This window comes from Apaloderma vittatum, unplaced genomic scaffold, assembly GCF_000703405.1.
Source record: "Apaloderma vittatum isolate BGI_N311 unplaced genomic scaffold, ASM70340v1 scaffold10914, whole genome shotgun sequence".
Classification (NCBI taxonomy): Eukaryota; Metazoa; Chordata; class Aves; order Trogoniformes; family Trogonidae; genus Apaloderma; species Apaloderma vittatum.
In genome coordinates, this window is record NW_009712158.1 from 17,157 (window position 1) to 34,255 (window position 17,099).

Here is a 17,099-nt window from a genome sequence, read left to right on the forward strand (position 1 = left end):
TCTTATTTCGTAGCTCTCAAAAATCAGCAACAGATTACTCAAAAGGATTTATTTACAGTAATAGATGCAGATTAAAGAAAACCCCTATCTGCTGTGTCTGTCCTCTGTGTTCGATATACATAAGTCTATCCCAACAGGGAGGCCATGCTGGCTTGGAACCGTGCCTGAGAACATGGTCTGTCTACTACTGAAGGTTAACAGAATTACATGCTCGAGGTTATGGAGCTGCACATCATGCAGGAGCAGGCATTTGGCAGACATCAAGCCACAGAGGCAGAGGAGCCAGCATCTACCTGCACCTAGGTGCAGGGACACCAACCCAAAGGAAAGCTGATAGCAAACACCTGATGACAAGTGTGACTGGACTCTCGTCCTTATTTTCATCGGTGTATGAAACAAAATCTGCTGGAATGAGTATGAAGACAGAACTCGGATCCCACTTCATCTTTGTGTGATGATAATAATCAGGCTTATCTAGCCTGTTCTGATTATTTTACAGTTCAAAAGCCTTTCCCCAACTCAGCCAGATAACTTTGCCTGAACTAATACAGGTTTATCTGTTCATTCTGAATGCATCTGGTTAGGCTTGACAGGTTAGTAAGGCATTTGTATTACCTACCTGTGTATTTGCTCAAGACCACCTGGGCTGCTGGAATAGCATTCATTTCCACGATGTTGTACAGATACTGTTCAGTGTTTCTGTTGCTTTTATCCTGCAGTGTTGAACATACCCAGTGGCCATAGCCTTTTGCTCCTTCATTCTTAAGAAACAAAAAAATAAATTCCAAAACAGGAGTCATTAAGATTTCTCAAGAAAAAGGGAAATAATTAGAAATTATAATAACAATTCTGAATTTTAAGGTACAGTCTTTGTTAAAAGTCCATACTGATATCAAGCAGGAGAAAAAATCATCAGACTGAATTACTCCATGTAGAGGAGCTTTAACTCATCCTTTGAGCAAAGAGAACTCTTAGCTTAATGTATTGTTTACTGCACCACTGGAGAGATGACAGGCAAAAAAACCTACAAGGAACGTGAAGTCCTGCATTTTCTTAGAACTCGGGGTATTGGCAACACTGGAATTCTCTCCTGGAATAGTTATGTTTATGGCCTTGATCTCTGCCTAATTCTGTGGAACATCCAGAATGTTTTTTCACATCTTATGGAGCTGATTTCTTGGGCCATTGAGACTAAAGCATTTAGAAAATAACAGCGCCAGCACAGGCCAAAAACAACTTACAAGTCAGACAAGCTCAACAAGATGACTATAACTATTCCGTATTTCAAGATACACCTATGTTTTAAAAAATTACATCAACTAAGTCGAGAGATAAGATATGCATAAACTTCAGGAAGAGACAACTGTTATACTTACATGCATACTGAGTTCAGTTGTGTGCCTGAAGAGATCCATAGTATCATAGCTGCCTACCTGCTCTGCAATAAGAGCCTGCAGAGAAGAAAAAGTTGCTGAGATGAGTTACTTGACATCTACATGAAACTCAGCACACATCACTTCAGGCACATCTTGGGCATTAAACATGAAGACACTTTCTTTTCCTCATATTCTTCAAGAAATACCAGTTTTAAAAATAAAATAAATGCACTCAGGAGATAGTACAAGCAGTCTCCACTGTACCAGTACTCAGAAGTTAATGCCTGCTGCTGCTACTTTATATTCTTCAGGACAAAGACTTTGTGCGTTAGGACAAATTACAACAACATCTGTCAGGAGTTGAATTTTGGCATGTGATGGAACTAGTTTTTCCCCAGACTAAAGTTTTCAGCTGGATACTACTAGCAGGTCAGCTGTGCACCTAGAATGATCTTATAAAGCAGACAAAAAAGCCTCAGAGCACAAACAGTGATTGTTTTCTAAGAGCTGATTTCTTACAGAACTCAAAACATCCACCAGAAAAACATTATATAAAGAAACCTCATGAAGTTCAATAAGGACAAGTGTAGAGTCCTGCATCTGGGGAGGAAAAACACCAGGCACCAGCACAGATTAGGGGTCGTCCTGCTGGAAAGCAGCCCCGTGGAGAAAGACCTTGGAGTCCCAGTGGGCAGTGAGTTGTCCCTGGGACAGCAACGTGCCCTTGTGGCCAAGGGGGCCAGTGGGATCCTGGGGGGCATTAAGAAAAGTGTGTCCAGCAGGTCTAGGGAGGTTCTCCTCCCCCTCTGCTCTGCCCTGGTGAGACCACACCTGGAATCCTATGTCCAGTTTTGGGCTCCCCAGTTCCAGAGAGACAGGGACCTACTGGAGAGAGTCCAATGGAGACCTACGAGGGTGATCAAGGGACTTGAACATCTCTCCTGTGAAGAGAGACTGAGAGAACTGGGGCTGTTTAGTCTTGAAAGGAGACGGTTGAGAAATATCTGAGGGATGGGTGTCAAGAGGAAGGGGCCAGTCTCTTCAGGGGTGCCCAGTAAGAGGACAAAGAATAATGGGTGTGAGCTAGAACACAGGAAGTTCCACCTCACCATGAGGAGAAACTTCTTCCCTGTGCGGGTGCCGGAGCCCCGGCACAGGCTGCCCAGGGAGGGCGTGGAGTCTCCTGCTCTGGAGACTTTCAAACCCCGCCTGGACGCGTTCCTGTGTGACCTGCTCTGGGTGACCCTGCTCTGGACTTGGTGATCTCCAGAGGTCCTTTCCAACCCCCGAGATTCTGTGATACCTGATGAATGTAGCTTTCATTGTACTACTACTACGGGAACAAAGGGTCCCATTCACCCACAGGGGAAGCAAAATTCAATCTTCATGAACAAGCTTAGTTGCCGGTTGCTGGGATGGAGTCCCAGTTCTGTCTTTGATTACCACCTGGTTTTGGTACACAGCTTTATGATGTTTCATCACCTTACCTGCCCAATCCAGCACAGTAAGTAAGTGGGCTCCAGAGACTGGGCTACCTTGAAGGCTTCATGAGCTTGCTGTAGAACCAAAGGTAAGAGTGAACTGTCTGGCATGGCAACAAAGCACTTCTGAGTATACACAGGTACTGACATGCAGTAGTATAGGAAGAGATTCATGGCCAAAATTAGGTCATTACCAAAAGTATCTACTGTGCCACAGAGAACAATGCATTGCCCAGAAAAATAAACCAATTCAATGTTATTTTGTAAAAAAGAAAAGTCATCTTTACAAGTTAAAGTTTCCCTCCCCTTACAAATACACTTCTTAAAACAGTTCATCAGATAGATTACCTCTCAGAACCATTATTATTTCACTATTTAAAAATCTCACTCTTGGAGGATCCAGTTTTGGAAATTTGCTTTTCCTTCATGTAAACAGTTAAACAATCACATTTTCAATCAGTTTCAAAACTCATCGCCATATACAAATTACCTTTCCCTTATGGATTTCTCATGCTTAGAGTTCCTTCCTCAACACGGTATGAGGTGAACAAAGTCTTAGCATTAGTAGTCTTAGCAGTAAAGCAGTCTGCAGTATCAAGTTACTTCTATTAAAAGTAATTCTGACCCTTATATTTCCAGTTGAACTAAATTTCTTTAATTCTGAGCAGGAAATAAGATTAATTTTAGCTGCATGAGAACTCTGGACTTAATTTAAGATATACTCCATTTTTTTCCTAGAAGTCTGAAGGTTTACACAGAATTATAAGAAATCATATGACAGGTTGACGAGCAGAAAGCAGCTGCCTATGGGAAACGCAAACTAAAATTTCAGTTTTTGACTTAGAGTTAAAAGAGTTCTTGGTCAAACTTGGTGTGCATTGGTTTGATTAACTACTTCTCAGTGCTTCCAAACACTTTTCATTCCATCCAGTTGCTTGGAAAGCAGCCTCATCCATTCAGAAGAAGGTTACTTATACCCTCCAGAACAAATATTTAATTCATTCATGTGTGTCAACTAAGGTATAGGTGCCAGTTTAACTCCATTCAAAGGAAGCACATTTCTTGATTCTGAGAGGGACACTCTTTATTGTTTGCCCACACCCCTGCCCCAATATACTCCCTTAAAGAAGAAAAAAAAAAAAGGAAATAGAAACTATATTTGAGGATGTAAAAGTTACCTCAATGTTTCCAGTTGCCAGATACAGAACCCCCAAGTTGGTCCAGGCAACAACATTCTAGAGAGGAAAAATGAAGTTAAAAGCAATGTATTATTACTATATTCAAAAATAACACAGCATCAGGAGAAAAAAGTTTTAAATGCCCACTTGAAACAGATGGCAGCTGCCTACAGCACTTACAATTTGCTCAGCTTGAACAGATTTGATGAACGAATGTTGAGCAAGAGCATAATTCCCAATAGCTGGAGGGGGGAAAAAAGAAAAGAGAGCTAGATCTAACTGAATTTCATAAATACCATTAGTCAAGTTGCCTTCTAATTTTGGATATATGGAGCTAGGGGTTTTGCAGAAGACTTACCACTACAGGAAGCAACTACACCAAGTGCATTCCAATAATGGTGATTTTTGCTGTCAAGTCTCACAGCTTTTTTGAGACACTGGAAGAAAATCAAATGTGGATTACAATTCCTAGAAGAACAAAAATTAAGACCTTTATGCACTTACTTGTTCAGAGAGGTAGGTTTTATCAAGGACAGAGAGCGTGCAGACAAGCACCAACGCCAAATGAAATTCCAAAGAATGTAACATGAAAACGAGACAATACCTGTAAAGATTTCTCTAGCAGTTCGCTGATCTCATTCTCATCAGTGCCCACTGCTGTGAGGTGCTCTGCTTGTCGATAATAATTTATTCCAAGATCACACCATATGCTAGGCAAAGGCATCAATTTTAAAGCTCTGCCGTAACACCTACAGAAATATGAATCACAGAAGCATTATTCCAAGCCTCTCTACATGAAGAACAGACAGCTGAAAATAGAACATTAAAAAGGATGCCTATAAACCTAAATCAAGCAAACATGCATAAATACAAATAAAACGAGAATGGAAAGCAAACAACAATTAACTGTTTTTTCTTCAGAGCTTCACAGACTCTATCCTAGTGTAAAGGCAGTGTAGTGCCAGCACTTGCGAAGTCAGAGATGTGCACTAAATTAAAGCTGTGTCAGTTGCAATATGCATGCTTTTACTTCATCGGTCATTTTTACAGTTAATCAGACTTCCCCTGGGAATTACCTCCACATACTGTGGCTGAGATTTACTAGGCAGCTGCACTTCTGCCTCACACATCTCAAAGCTCAGAGGGAGTTACAGAAGAGGCTATGGAAATACGACAAATATCTTCTACCATCATGACCTTTCAGGGCCAGAAACAAGAAATTGCTCTTCCATTGTACTCTTGAGCCCATACCTAGGGCCAGAACTGATGACATTTTTGTGAGAAAGAAGTATGGAAAGAAAGCTTAACGTATTATCTTGGACTTTAGTAGTCATGGGAGAATCAGTTAGCAACCACTGCAACCACTCTGTTTAAAGAGACATAACGTGTTGAATGACAAGATGCTCTGGGGACAGACACAAGGAGAAGAGCAGGTCCTAGATGAAGCACTGACAGCCACTGGCAATCCAGAAAACATATTCTGAAATGAGAAGTGAATTTTGGAAGAAGCATGAGACTCTGTTCACGACCTCATTCACCTTTGCTCAAAATGCAGGCATCAAGAGATCAGCATGTCTTTCATTTTCTAGAAATGGATTAGTCTTGAATACTTCATACATAGTGTCAAGCTGAATAGAAGCTCTTGTTAGAGAAAAATTATTACCTTCCTCCCAGTACAAGCATCTCACTTTTCTTCAGCATCTGCTTGCCTGCATTTTTACCCAGAAGGAATCCTGGAACTTGAATATTCACTTTGGCTGGTGAAATTAGATGCACACTAATACAGCTATCTCCGAGCAGTTTCCAGAGGCAACATACATCAGGACGGCTCTTTATGGCCCTGTAATTAATGATATAGAAAACCCTTACAACACCCATTCAGACATTTCAGTATCCTTTTCTGAAAAAAGTTCACCACTGTGAAGACTGGCACAAACTCAAATGTAACTGATCAATGAGCTGCTTGACCTTTTTTCTTTTTTTTTTTATTCAGTTTTCTTCCTATTCAAGCTATAGGTCTAAAAGGTCAAAAATAATCAAAGAGAAACTACAAAATGCCTATGTATCCCAATTTTGTTGGGACTAAGAGTTAGTTCTGAAAATTAGCTATTATCTATGAACATGTCAGCTGACTACACCCACTCTTGCATTTCAAAGCACTATCATGTTGTATTACAAGACATGAATCATCTGCAGAAAGCTGAGGGACCTTTCCTGTAACAGCAGCTATCCCCAGGTTTAATTTAGGACACTAAAGCATAATGTAGGAAATGCAAAAATAAAAAGAGATTGAGAGAGGGAAGGAACAATTTCCTCTCATCCACCATCTTCAGCAGAAATGCCCTTCTCCCAGTCCCATATAGTAGGACTGCTAGAGAGATCTGTGCGTCATTCACGCTTGTTTTATAATCAAATGACTCTGCATCTTTAAAGAGAAAAAAATAAAACTCTGTAACTACCATTCATTTAGGCAGGCTAAGTCCAGAATGTATTATTCAAGCCATTTTCAATAAGCATATGCTTACTTCTGGATGAGAAGCCTGGTACATTCAATTTATTTTAACTAAAATTTCTCATTTAATTCTTATTCTTTGTGCATATCAAGCCACAATCCCAGTGAAAATGAAGTAAGTGAATATTTAGTACCAACCTTGTAAAAAATTCAAGAGCCTGCTCTATGAAATCCATAGCCTTCCTATCAAAAAAGTTTTCAAGGGCTGATCTTGCCAGCATGAGATAGCACTCACCCAGTCCTGAAAATAAGAGAAAATAATCTCTGTGAAAAGAGATGCTGTTATGATACGCTTGATAAATGAGGTGAGGTGGGAGGTTACAGGCCTGCTCAGTGTTCTGCTTGAAATAAAGATTTATACCCTGCAAAGGTTATGCCAAAATCAGAAGACCTATGGTGCTCACAAAAAGAGATCTTGCTTTTACCCTAACCTGTCAAGTTCAAACTGAAGAATACTTTGAACATTAAAATAAACCTAATTAATTACAAACTCCATAGCATTTAAGCTTTGGGCCTGTCCTCATAAGAAATCTGGTTTTTATTGATAAGTCTTTGACAAACGCCCCACAAGTCAAACATCATTGCCAAAACAAAAGAAGGAGAAAGAATGCCAATGCAGGCAAAAGGAAAAGTTATCTTTGAAGAAGACTTGGAATCAACATCATTAAATCCTATTCGTGTAAGAACTTACTTCATATGGTTTACTGGGTCTGGCTGAGATGGAGGTAATTTCCGCCACTGCAGCACTCACAGTGCTGTGCTTTGTAGGGGCAGCTGGAAAGGTGTTGGTAACACACCGCCGAGCAGGACTCCCTCAGCACCGAGGTTGTCTCTCCAACATTCCCCCACCTCGCTCCCCAACGCCAGTGGGCTGAGGGTGGGCACGATCTTCAGTGAGGACACAGCTGGGACAGCTGATCTGATCTGCCCAAAGGGATATTCCAGGCCCTATCACATCTGCTCAGTAATAAAAGCTAAGAGAGAGGCGGAAGAGGAGTGGCAGGGGCCTTTGTTATTACGTTTGCCTTCCAGAGCAACCGCTACGCCTACCGAAGCCCTGCTTCCTAGGAAGCGGCTGGACACCAACTGCTTGTGGGAAGAAGAGAATAAATCTTTTGTTTTCCTTTGCTTTCATGCGTGGCATTTGCTTGTGCCTTATTAAACTACATTAATCTTAGCCTATGGCTTTTTCCATCTTATTTTCTCCCCTACCTCCATTCTGCTGAGATATGGAGTGACAGTGAGGGTTGGCAGGCACTGGGCCAACTCACCACGTACAGAAATAACTGTTAAAAAGGAACTGCATCTAATGCTGTAATTTCTAGCATTTTGGAACCAACAAGGCAACTGCTTGCTTTATACCCTTGCTTGCACCAGCTGTCTGGCAGCAACTCACTGTCTATGAGTACCACTTGTTCTCAATATAATTTTCACAGTTCTGAAGCTACCTTCCTCATAGTAACCTACCTTTACTAACTACTAATCATAGCAGACATGTTTTGCTAACATTTTTATCTCACCCTCTCTAGATATTTATCTTGATTAAAGAGAAGTCCCAAGACCATGAGCTTCTTAGATGTCAAGAAACTCTGTAATCTAAAAACAATACTGATTTTATCTCCCGAAATTATACACTAAAAAATATGCTGGGGCATAGACAGAATAAATACAACATTTAGTAACACAAAAATAATACACATCAAAAAGATGCATTCAAGTAACATCAGTTAAGTTATTCTCTTATGTACAAGAAGACTACGCTTCCAACAATTCAATTTAAAAACTGTCCAAACTGATCAGAACAGTACCGGAAGAACACCAACGTATGTTTCAGAAAGTTTTAAGGCAGCCCACAAATGTAGCATATAACACTAAATATTAAACAGCCTCCAAGAAGGCTGTTCTGAGACTCAGAGTAGCATCTGGAACTAACAGAATGAGAGAGATTTATGAGTAAAGATTTAGGAGATTTAAGAAAAGAATAAATATAGAGGAAACTGGAGGGGGAGAAACCTCAATACCATGCGCTTATGCCCTCTCTCTGCATTTCACTCTGAGTAATGCTGTCAGCTGTCACCTACAGACAACAAAAAAGCCATATACATGTGTACGGTTCTATATAACACCTTTGCAAACTGCTGTCAGCTGTTGCCTTCTTGCATGACAACTAGTCAAACTGCCTCTCCGCAATACCCTCCAACTCCACCATGGAGCTTTTGCCACCTCCCTTCAGTATGGAAAACTCGCAAGTGACAAAATTACAGAGGAGGAGGTAGAGGGACAAACACCCTGTGAGCCTTCTCAGATGAAAGTCTTGCTGTTTAATAGTAACCCAGAACCTCTGACTTAGTTTTACAAGAATCAACTTATATTCACTCAAAAATCTAAAAGGCCTTACGCACAAAAAACCAACACATCATAACTTAAAAATCAAGTAACGTCTATTTCAGAGGGATGCACGCATCGAGAGCGACTGAAAACCAAGTGGCTGGGAGAATGTGAACCAGTTCTTCATTGGCTATCAAAATTTTATACCCTCCCAATATTACATATCTTGAGAATCTCATTTCTGTCACCTGAAAGGAGTTTCAGTTCCCCCACTGCTCTCTGCTCCTGGCTATATACTGAAGTCCTCTACCAATCACCACTGGTGAGATGTCTTAGGAACATTTACCGCTACTTTTCATGACCTGAAGAAGCTCAAAGGGTTCTGAATCTCTACAGCTAACAGAAGAATGAGGAATGCATGGTTAGGAGCATCAGAAAGTTAGTCTAGCCCACCTCTCTGAAATGCCAGCCTGACTCCATTGCCTGTTGAGCCACTGTTTGACTGCTTAGCTGAAACTGCAGCACAATGAGCTGGCCTCCTCCATCTATCTTGAATTATTCTATGCGCTTGGCCTGGTAGCTACACAGGAATAATTACCTTTCGCACTTACTTGAAAGATAAATAATCACTTCCATGCATCGTGGGTTACCAGCTCTTCAGAAACTTGCAGGCCACTACACCGTAGCTTTCATGCAGAGGATCATGGTACTCTACATGGCAAAAATCCAACTCTATCCTTCCACGCAGTCAAACCTCAACACACCACGAACCTCTCCACAAGACTAAAGCACTACAGAGTGGAGAGGGAGAAAGAGTAAACACTTTCAAATTCAGCCATATTACCTTTCAGTGCAGGCACGTAATCTTCTGTCTTCTTTAAGATTTGTTGGTAGGTTGCTATAGCGTTTTCGTATTTGCCTAGAATCTGCTCAACTGCTGCAGCTTTGAAAATGCTGTACACAAGCTCTGGGTTCAGCTCACTTGCTTTCCTGAAGGATTTCAGAGCTGTTGAATAGCTACCTCTCTCCAAGTAGGCTTCCCCTAAAGACTCCCAGCAGTTGGAATCCTTTGGATCAGCCCTGAGAGCTGCCTGCAAACTGGAAATATCAAGATACAAATTTATTTCCATAAAAGGCGATACATGTTAGCATAAACAAATTATTTCTTTATATTGAATACTCTCCGGACACAAATGTGCTGTTACACAGAACTTTTAAACACAGCATAGCAGTGTTTCATCTTCAGAGCACATTATACAACTTCAGACATCGTACTAAATCTTGGCTCATCATTCAGTGCTATACCTTGCTTGTCTATGACAAGCCTGTCACCAGACTTGTTAGCAGAGAACACTGCTAGGCCAACAAGACTATATATTATGCTAATTTTGGAATTGAAGGAGAAACAGCTTGCTCAGAACTGCTTCCCATTGTTTAGTACAAGCCATCCTATAAACAGCTAACGTAGTGTCAGAACTCAGTAAAATCACAGACCGTTTCACTGGGATTTAGAGAAAATGGCTTAAACCAACCACCAGTTCTCTTACTCAGCCACTGCTCGTAAGGGTTCACCAATTTGCAGGTAGTAAATTCCACGGTGAAGCCAGGCCCACTTCGCTGTACCAGGACTTGCTTTTGCAGTTACCTCATTCAGGATTGACAGAGCAGTGTCCTAACAAAGCACCAAAACCACCAGGTTAGTAAACATATATAATGTGTGAAGAACAAAGTTCTTGATAAAGGAGAATATTGCTAATCTATCAAACCATTAAACTGTCTAATCTGCTAATTACTGTAATGAAGAAACGTCACAAGAGTCTTTTAAAGCTGGCAAGCTGAGTGGCAGATTAGAGGAGGAAAATTATCACATCTAGAGACCTGATTATTTTTATGCACATCTTTGCAAATAGACAATAGCTTCCTGCACTTTTGTAGAGACTACTTTTTAATTTCTTTTTTTTAAACTAGAGAAGGATATAAGTATTAGCAGGAATTCAGATACTTAGACTGACTTTCCAGATATTCAAATGGAGTCTGTCAAAGTATGGATTGTTTTCTTGCTCCGTAATATCATAGGCTTAAGAGCTTTTTATACAAAATAAGCTATAAAAGAAATATTTTTCACATGCTCTCATGGTTTTGTATGCTTCTCCTGAGAGCAGCAAGGTGTAAGATGGAGAAAAGAAGTGGCACAAGTTAAATATGAGAAGAAAACTAACCTTCTCTTCATGTCACCTACAGAAAAAAATCCTTCCTCTCAATCACATACGTGACAACCACAATGCTATGCTTGGTCTCCCATCCTTTCTCCTGAGACAGATTTAATTTAGAATTGAAGCATAAAAATGAAGCAAGTCCAGCTATGAAAGCTTTTAAGCACTGACAGAACATCTGTTTTCAGATCTTATTCTCAAATACAGAGGAAACCTGAAGTGAATCCTCAAAAACCAGGATTAACAGAAAAACAGAGGAGCAGTAACCCAAAGCCCTGATTGTACAATACCATGTCTCCAAGTTCCACACTTAAGTCTACAGCTGCTGTTCCAGATCCTTCATCAGTTCCATCCAGTTCAAAAGCCTTTTTATAACAACCACGAGCTCTACTTTTGTCTCCAGCAACGTCTCTGTAGTAGTTACCTAAATAACAAAAGGCACTTCCCGAGTAGCTGTCCAATTTTGCAGCCTATGAGGAAATACGAACACAACGTAAGACAGTATTTTGAAGGATGATAGTGATTGACAGGTCTGGTGATAATTACTTGCTCGCTCTCTGCGATCAACTTATTTACGCTTCTTCCATGACATGTCTGACTAGTCAAGCTTCAAGATTTCAGCTTTACATATTTGCGGAATCTCCTATAAACCTTATGACACAAAGCTAATAGGAGAAAATAATTCCTTACTACATCCCATCATCTTCATATCCTACTCTGTTTCAACTGTTATGTACATATTCTTCATATAATATATCACATTTAATTCCAGCCTTTTCTAAGGTTTAAGCCCTTTTTACAGTTGGCAGATTTGTTTATACTTAAGAAACGCACAGCCCCCAAGCAGTAGAGAACAGCTTTGACAACAATAAGAAAACCTAAACCCATCACATAAAACAGTTCAGAACCAAAGGTACTGTTTGCTTCAACTACGTTCTCCACTTTGCTGTTATGGAAGTGCAAACAACGGGCAATGATTTAAGTTGCTAACATTGATCATGAAGTTATAAGGTGAGTTTACAAAGTTTAGGGACTTATTTTGTATACTTCCATGTTCCCAGTAAAGATGTCAGACTAAATATTTCAGACTTACTTTCCCACCTATGTTCAGAGAAAAAGCCACAACCACCAAAAACTCAAAGATCAGTAGAAGCATATAAATTGTGAGGTTTTGAAGGATTTCTTCCACAGACAAACAACAAAACTGGAACACCATTCTTATCTTTTTTTCCTCCCCCAATTTTTTCCAATTTGAATTTTGTCTTCAAACACCAATGCTGTACACCTACAGGATTCAATTTTCCAACGCTCAAGTAGAGAAGATTTAGAGAATCATTATATTTGGCTAAATCAAAGGCCTCAAGAATTAGGTGAAAACAGGAAAACAAAATCAGGGAGGTTCCAGGTAACTGCACAGCTCCCTGCAATGTCTTTCTGCAGCGCTGAACTTGGTTTAAAGGCTGTGGAGGCTTGTAAACCGTAACAAGCAGCATATTCAAGTCTGTCATTCCAGTCAGTGGATTTTCTGTACTTCATTTCTGATACAGGAAAACACCAATTCTAAACGAATTGTTACAGCAGCCTTTACCTTCAAGAACTGAGTGAGTGCTTTTCCTTTGTCTTTTTTTGTCTCATCACTCATGAACCAATAGGTGAGCCCCAGGTACTGATGGTACTCTGCAGTTTCGGTCTTCCTTTCAATAGCATTTAGAAAACTAAACAAAAGGAACAGAGGATCAGACAAATTCTCAAAAGCTGCAAATCACTATTTTCTTTCACTAAACACTAAAAGACGGGGGAAAAAAAAAATCTACCTTATTTCTGCCTGTTCATAATTCTTTTGGGAATAGTGGATGAAACCCTCTAGAGCATGGGACTCAGCCAGATCAGGGTGCGATAACAGAAGCTCTTCTGAAATCTGCAAGAGGACATCGTTCTTCCTTAGTTATTTGCCCTACGCAACCAAGAATTCTAGACAGCACACAGGAATGATAATACAGCACTCACCTTTGAAGCTTGATCCATTAAACCTTTGTTCAGATAAGCACGACCTCTGATGGCTAAAACCAATGGATCACTGCTTGCATCCACGATCTACAAAACCAAGCAACAGACATCACCAAGTTATTCTGTCCACACATTAAGAAATTAAAAGAGTCAAAAGCAGGGAGACTGCATGAAGATAAAGACAAGAAGAAGCCTTAGACTAACTTTGATGGAGAACACGTAGGAGATTGTAGAGATCAAGGAGAAAGGACAGAAGTTTGAACAGTGAAGAATGAAACTGTGAAATCAAAAAGAAGGGAAGCATCTTCTGCTTAAGGCTTAACCATTTAATATTTAAGTAATACAGTCCTGTTTATGACCAATGGCAGATAAATAAAGGACACGGAGACCAGGATTACAACAATAATTCAAATTAAGATGAACAACAGCCATAGAACTACCAAGAACCCATCAGCACTGACCAAGACCAGACAAGGTCAAAAGTGAGAGCTTCTAAAATCAGAATTTAAAGAGTTGCAGCAAAGTCTAAGAAAGTATAGAAGGAAGGAATGTTCTGACCACACCACAGTTTGTAGGAGTTGTCTAAATCACATAGAATGTAAAAAGGAGGCAAGAGGTGAAATACACTGCTTGAGTTTTTAGTACAGCAAGATGACAGTATTTTTTACAATTAAAAAAATAAATGTACATTTTAATCAACGAAAATACCTGCTCAAGTGCTTTAATGGCTTCTTCTGCAGCATCATCATCTGCTATTTTAATCAAAGCCTCTGCTTTCAACTGAAGGATAAGGTTCTTCCATCGAAAGCTAGGACCCTCAGGAGTTCCAAGAGTCTCAAGACCTGTCGACAAAAGTTCAATTAATGTCAAGGGTTAGGGCTGGTCCAGCCACTAAATAAATGACAGATGCTCTCTGTTAAACTCTACTCCTCCCCACGGCGAGTCCTCCTCTGAAATTGGCCACTAAAGAATCACAGAACCACAGAATTGTTGAGACTGGAAAAGCCCTCTGAGATCATCAAACCCAGCATATGTCCCAACACTATCACACTGACCAGACCACGGCACTAAGTGCCACATCCAGCCTCTCCTTAAATCCTTCCAGGGAAGAGGCCTTAATCCTTGTGATCCCTCAGCTTTATACTGAACATGACATATATAGAATGGAATACTTTCTTGGTTGGGTTTGGGTCACTTGTCTCGCCTGCTCCTCCTTGCAGGAGTGACTTTTATACTTCTTTGTGACACATGCAAGTATCAGCCAGACTCTTTCTGCATCTTCATCCTTCACAGTAACTATGAACACCAGCGTTATTCCTTCCAGCAGCAGGCCCTGTCTGCACAAACACGCAGTTACCTTCAGAAAGTGATGTCTGCCTCTTAGAATAGACTGAGCTGGAAAGTCAAATCACTGAGTAGAATTGGTCCTGTTTAGCTCAAACCAGGACAATCACGTAAAAATAGAAAAATGAACTACAAAGAGCACCAAGGTTCCTAATATTTTTAAAATCTTGTTAATTACAACTTTTCATTCTAATGGAGCACCACCTAACAGAACAATCTTTTTGACTGCTCTCCCCTGTGGTGAAGAGATTTTTCTCTAAAATTGCTATCCATTCAAGTGTAAAAGTTAAATCCATTTTAGGAAGGTCCTCTCAGGCATGTGGAGAGACTTGATTGCTTTCTACCTGCTGGCCTTATAAACAGAATGATACATTTTTCCAATCTATATTCTGAACAATAAACAAGTTGTTTTACACTTCAGTGTTGGAGTAAAAAACATATTTTGGAAACTAGAGATTTAACTCTGTGCCTTTGCAAAGGTAATATTGCACCTTTATACACAGTAAAAATGATTACTGCTCCAGTATAATCTCACCTCAGAGAATATCTCTGTTGAGCTTCAGCACTCTTCAAGGGCAAGAACTTTCTGAATAACTCAATTAACTATATTTATTTTCACACGTGGTGAACTTTTGTCTGACTTGACATAGTACGACAGGCAAAGCATAAAGCAATCCTTCCCCAGAACTCTCTCCAACTTTCCACATACTCCTAGGACTCATTGAACCTTTCTGCATCAACAGCATCTTTCAGCAAGGCACACTAGCTTACTTACATCTTGCATCAAGAAGTAAAACTTTTTTTTTGTTCTCAATCTGCCAGCTTTTAGTTTCATTCAGCACTAACTGGACCTCACACAAAAAACAGACCACTTGATTGTTACTCATCTTCCACATCACTTGCAACTTCTCAGATTTCAAAACCGTCTCTTTTCCAGGCTAGAAAAGGACTTTACAGGCTAATTATTTGTTCTCACATGCTGCACTTTACAGGCATTTGATCATCCTTACTATTAGTCTATTAAATTCTACTATTTTGTTTTTGAGAAGGGGTGGATAGGTATCAAAAATGCATTAAGATTTCACCATAGTGCTAAAGTTCTTAAAAACCTGCATGTTGGTGCCCTGTTTCACCACCCATCCCTTTCTCTGTAATTCCTAATATTTGATTTTCCTGCAAAGCACAGAAGGTGAAGGACACAGTCCTATTTTTTCACATGAAATCGGAACCTTTCTGGTCTCTACTTTAACAAGACTGAGTCTAACTTTAACAAGACTGAGTCTAGCTTTGTGGGAACACTTCTTCCCATAACTGCATGACTTTACATTTAAGACCATGGATTTTTTGTTTTCATTATTTTAACACCTAGTTACCCACCCCAGTGACTTCCTCTTACAGTTTTGCAATCTGCTTTGAATAGCAGCAAACTTTATAACCAAATTACTCAGCATTCATAAATGACTAGAAAAGAGCATGAACAACACAGGCATTGGTGAAAATGTCAGGGAGACACCCTTCCAGCCCAAAAATTATGTTATTACTACATAGTGCTCTAGCTTTCAACTTATTTAAACTTACTTAAAACTGACAAAAACCACTCAATGCCACAACGTTACTTCTTAACCCAAGGCTCCTTACTTTTCTTAACAGTCTTTTAAGATCCTGTTAATTACCACCTGGAAACCAGAGAAGACTGTATCACATCTCCCTTATCTATGTGCTTCAAAATTCCTTCAAGGAGCTCTTAAAAAACAACTTCACTTTACAAAAGCCATGCTGTCTGTCCCACAGATAATTTTTCTACATAAATTCCCCAACTTGGTGCTTTCAGTTTTAACTAATTCGGCCACCAAATATATCAGACCTTTGCTGGCTTCCTAGATTTTTCCTTGAATCCTTTTTAAATGTTAGGGGTCACACTGTCTACCTCCAAGAATGTGGGTGTCAAGACTCTATGATCAGAGACAAGTTGTTTGATGAAACCCCTGAAAAGAAGGGTCATGGTGTAGAAGTCATCCTAAGCGTTTCCACATCAAACTCAGATGGGAAAAGAATCAGATCTTTTTCATTTTTTTCTGCAATACATTTTTCTTTACCTACTTTGTTTTTCCTGTTTTCACATTTACTCCACCCAAATTTAGAGGCCTTTTCAATCTCCCTCACTTGCAAGTACTTCCCCTTACTTTCAATGATTTCCCATGACTGTTCAGACACATCTGCTTACTTTCACCTCTTCCAAGTCTCTCCTGAGAAGTTTTTCATTGCCTTTGCCCCAGTCAAAAAAAAGGTCCACTTTGGCTGTCTCTTAATGTAGAACTATCAGATAAAGGCTCTATGCAGGTTAGTATGCATCTCCAGATCATAATACCTGCCCTCATTATCAGCTAGCACAGATGAAGATTTACACTGAGGTTTCTTAAGATGCAGTTGTATTAATAAAACATTTCTACATTTCACATTAACATGGCTAAAATCTTGTGAGACTGGATATGATGTCTACAAGGTTAAAGATTTGTGACACCTACCCTTGTGGTTTCAGGCAATTATCTGCTGTTCAGCAGTCAGTCAACCACCAACCGAAGAACCACAACAGAACACGCAAACCTTCTAAATATTAACTATTGAACAGCTTTGTAGTTCTGATTAGCAGAGTACTCTAT

At 39.9% G+C, this 17,099-nt stretch overlaps 1 protein-coding gene across 1 annotated transcript in view; it reads right to left on the reverse strand.

The window, feature by feature from the left end:
* TTC37 (tetratricopeptide repeat domain 37) overlaps positions 1-17,099 on the reverse strand; it is a gene marked incomplete at both ends in the record, with an annotated part of 32,951 nt that overhangs the window by 15,500 nt on the left and 352 nt on the right. Inside the window, 16 exons of the mRNA XM_009867890.1 lie at positions 620-761; positions 1,377-1,451; positions 2,864-2,932; positions 4,036-4,092; positions 4,216-4,277; positions 4,394-4,472; positions 4,640-4,784; positions 5,699-5,875; positions 6,686-6,788; positions 9,720-9,973; positions 10,423-10,547; positions 11,379-11,558; positions 12,677-12,803; positions 12,903-13,006; positions 13,096-13,182; positions 13,804-13,937. Coding sequence (XP_009866192.1) covers positions 620-761; positions 1,377-1,451; positions 2,864-2,932; positions 4,036-4,092; positions 4,216-4,277; positions 4,394-4,472; positions 4,640-4,784; positions 5,699-5,875; positions 6,686-6,788; positions 9,720-9,973; positions 10,423-10,547; positions 11,379-11,558; positions 12,677-12,803; positions 12,903-13,006; positions 13,096-13,182; positions 13,804-13,937 — 1,920 coding nt within the window. The remainder of the gene's footprint in view (positions 1-619; positions 762-1,376; positions 1,452-2,863; positions 2,933-4,035; positions 4,093-4,215; positions 4,278-4,393; positions 4,473-4,639; positions 4,785-5,698; positions 5,876-6,685; positions 6,789-9,719; positions 9,974-10,422; positions 10,548-11,378; positions 11,559-12,676; positions 12,804-12,902; positions 13,007-13,095; positions 13,183-13,803; positions 13,938-17,099) is intronic.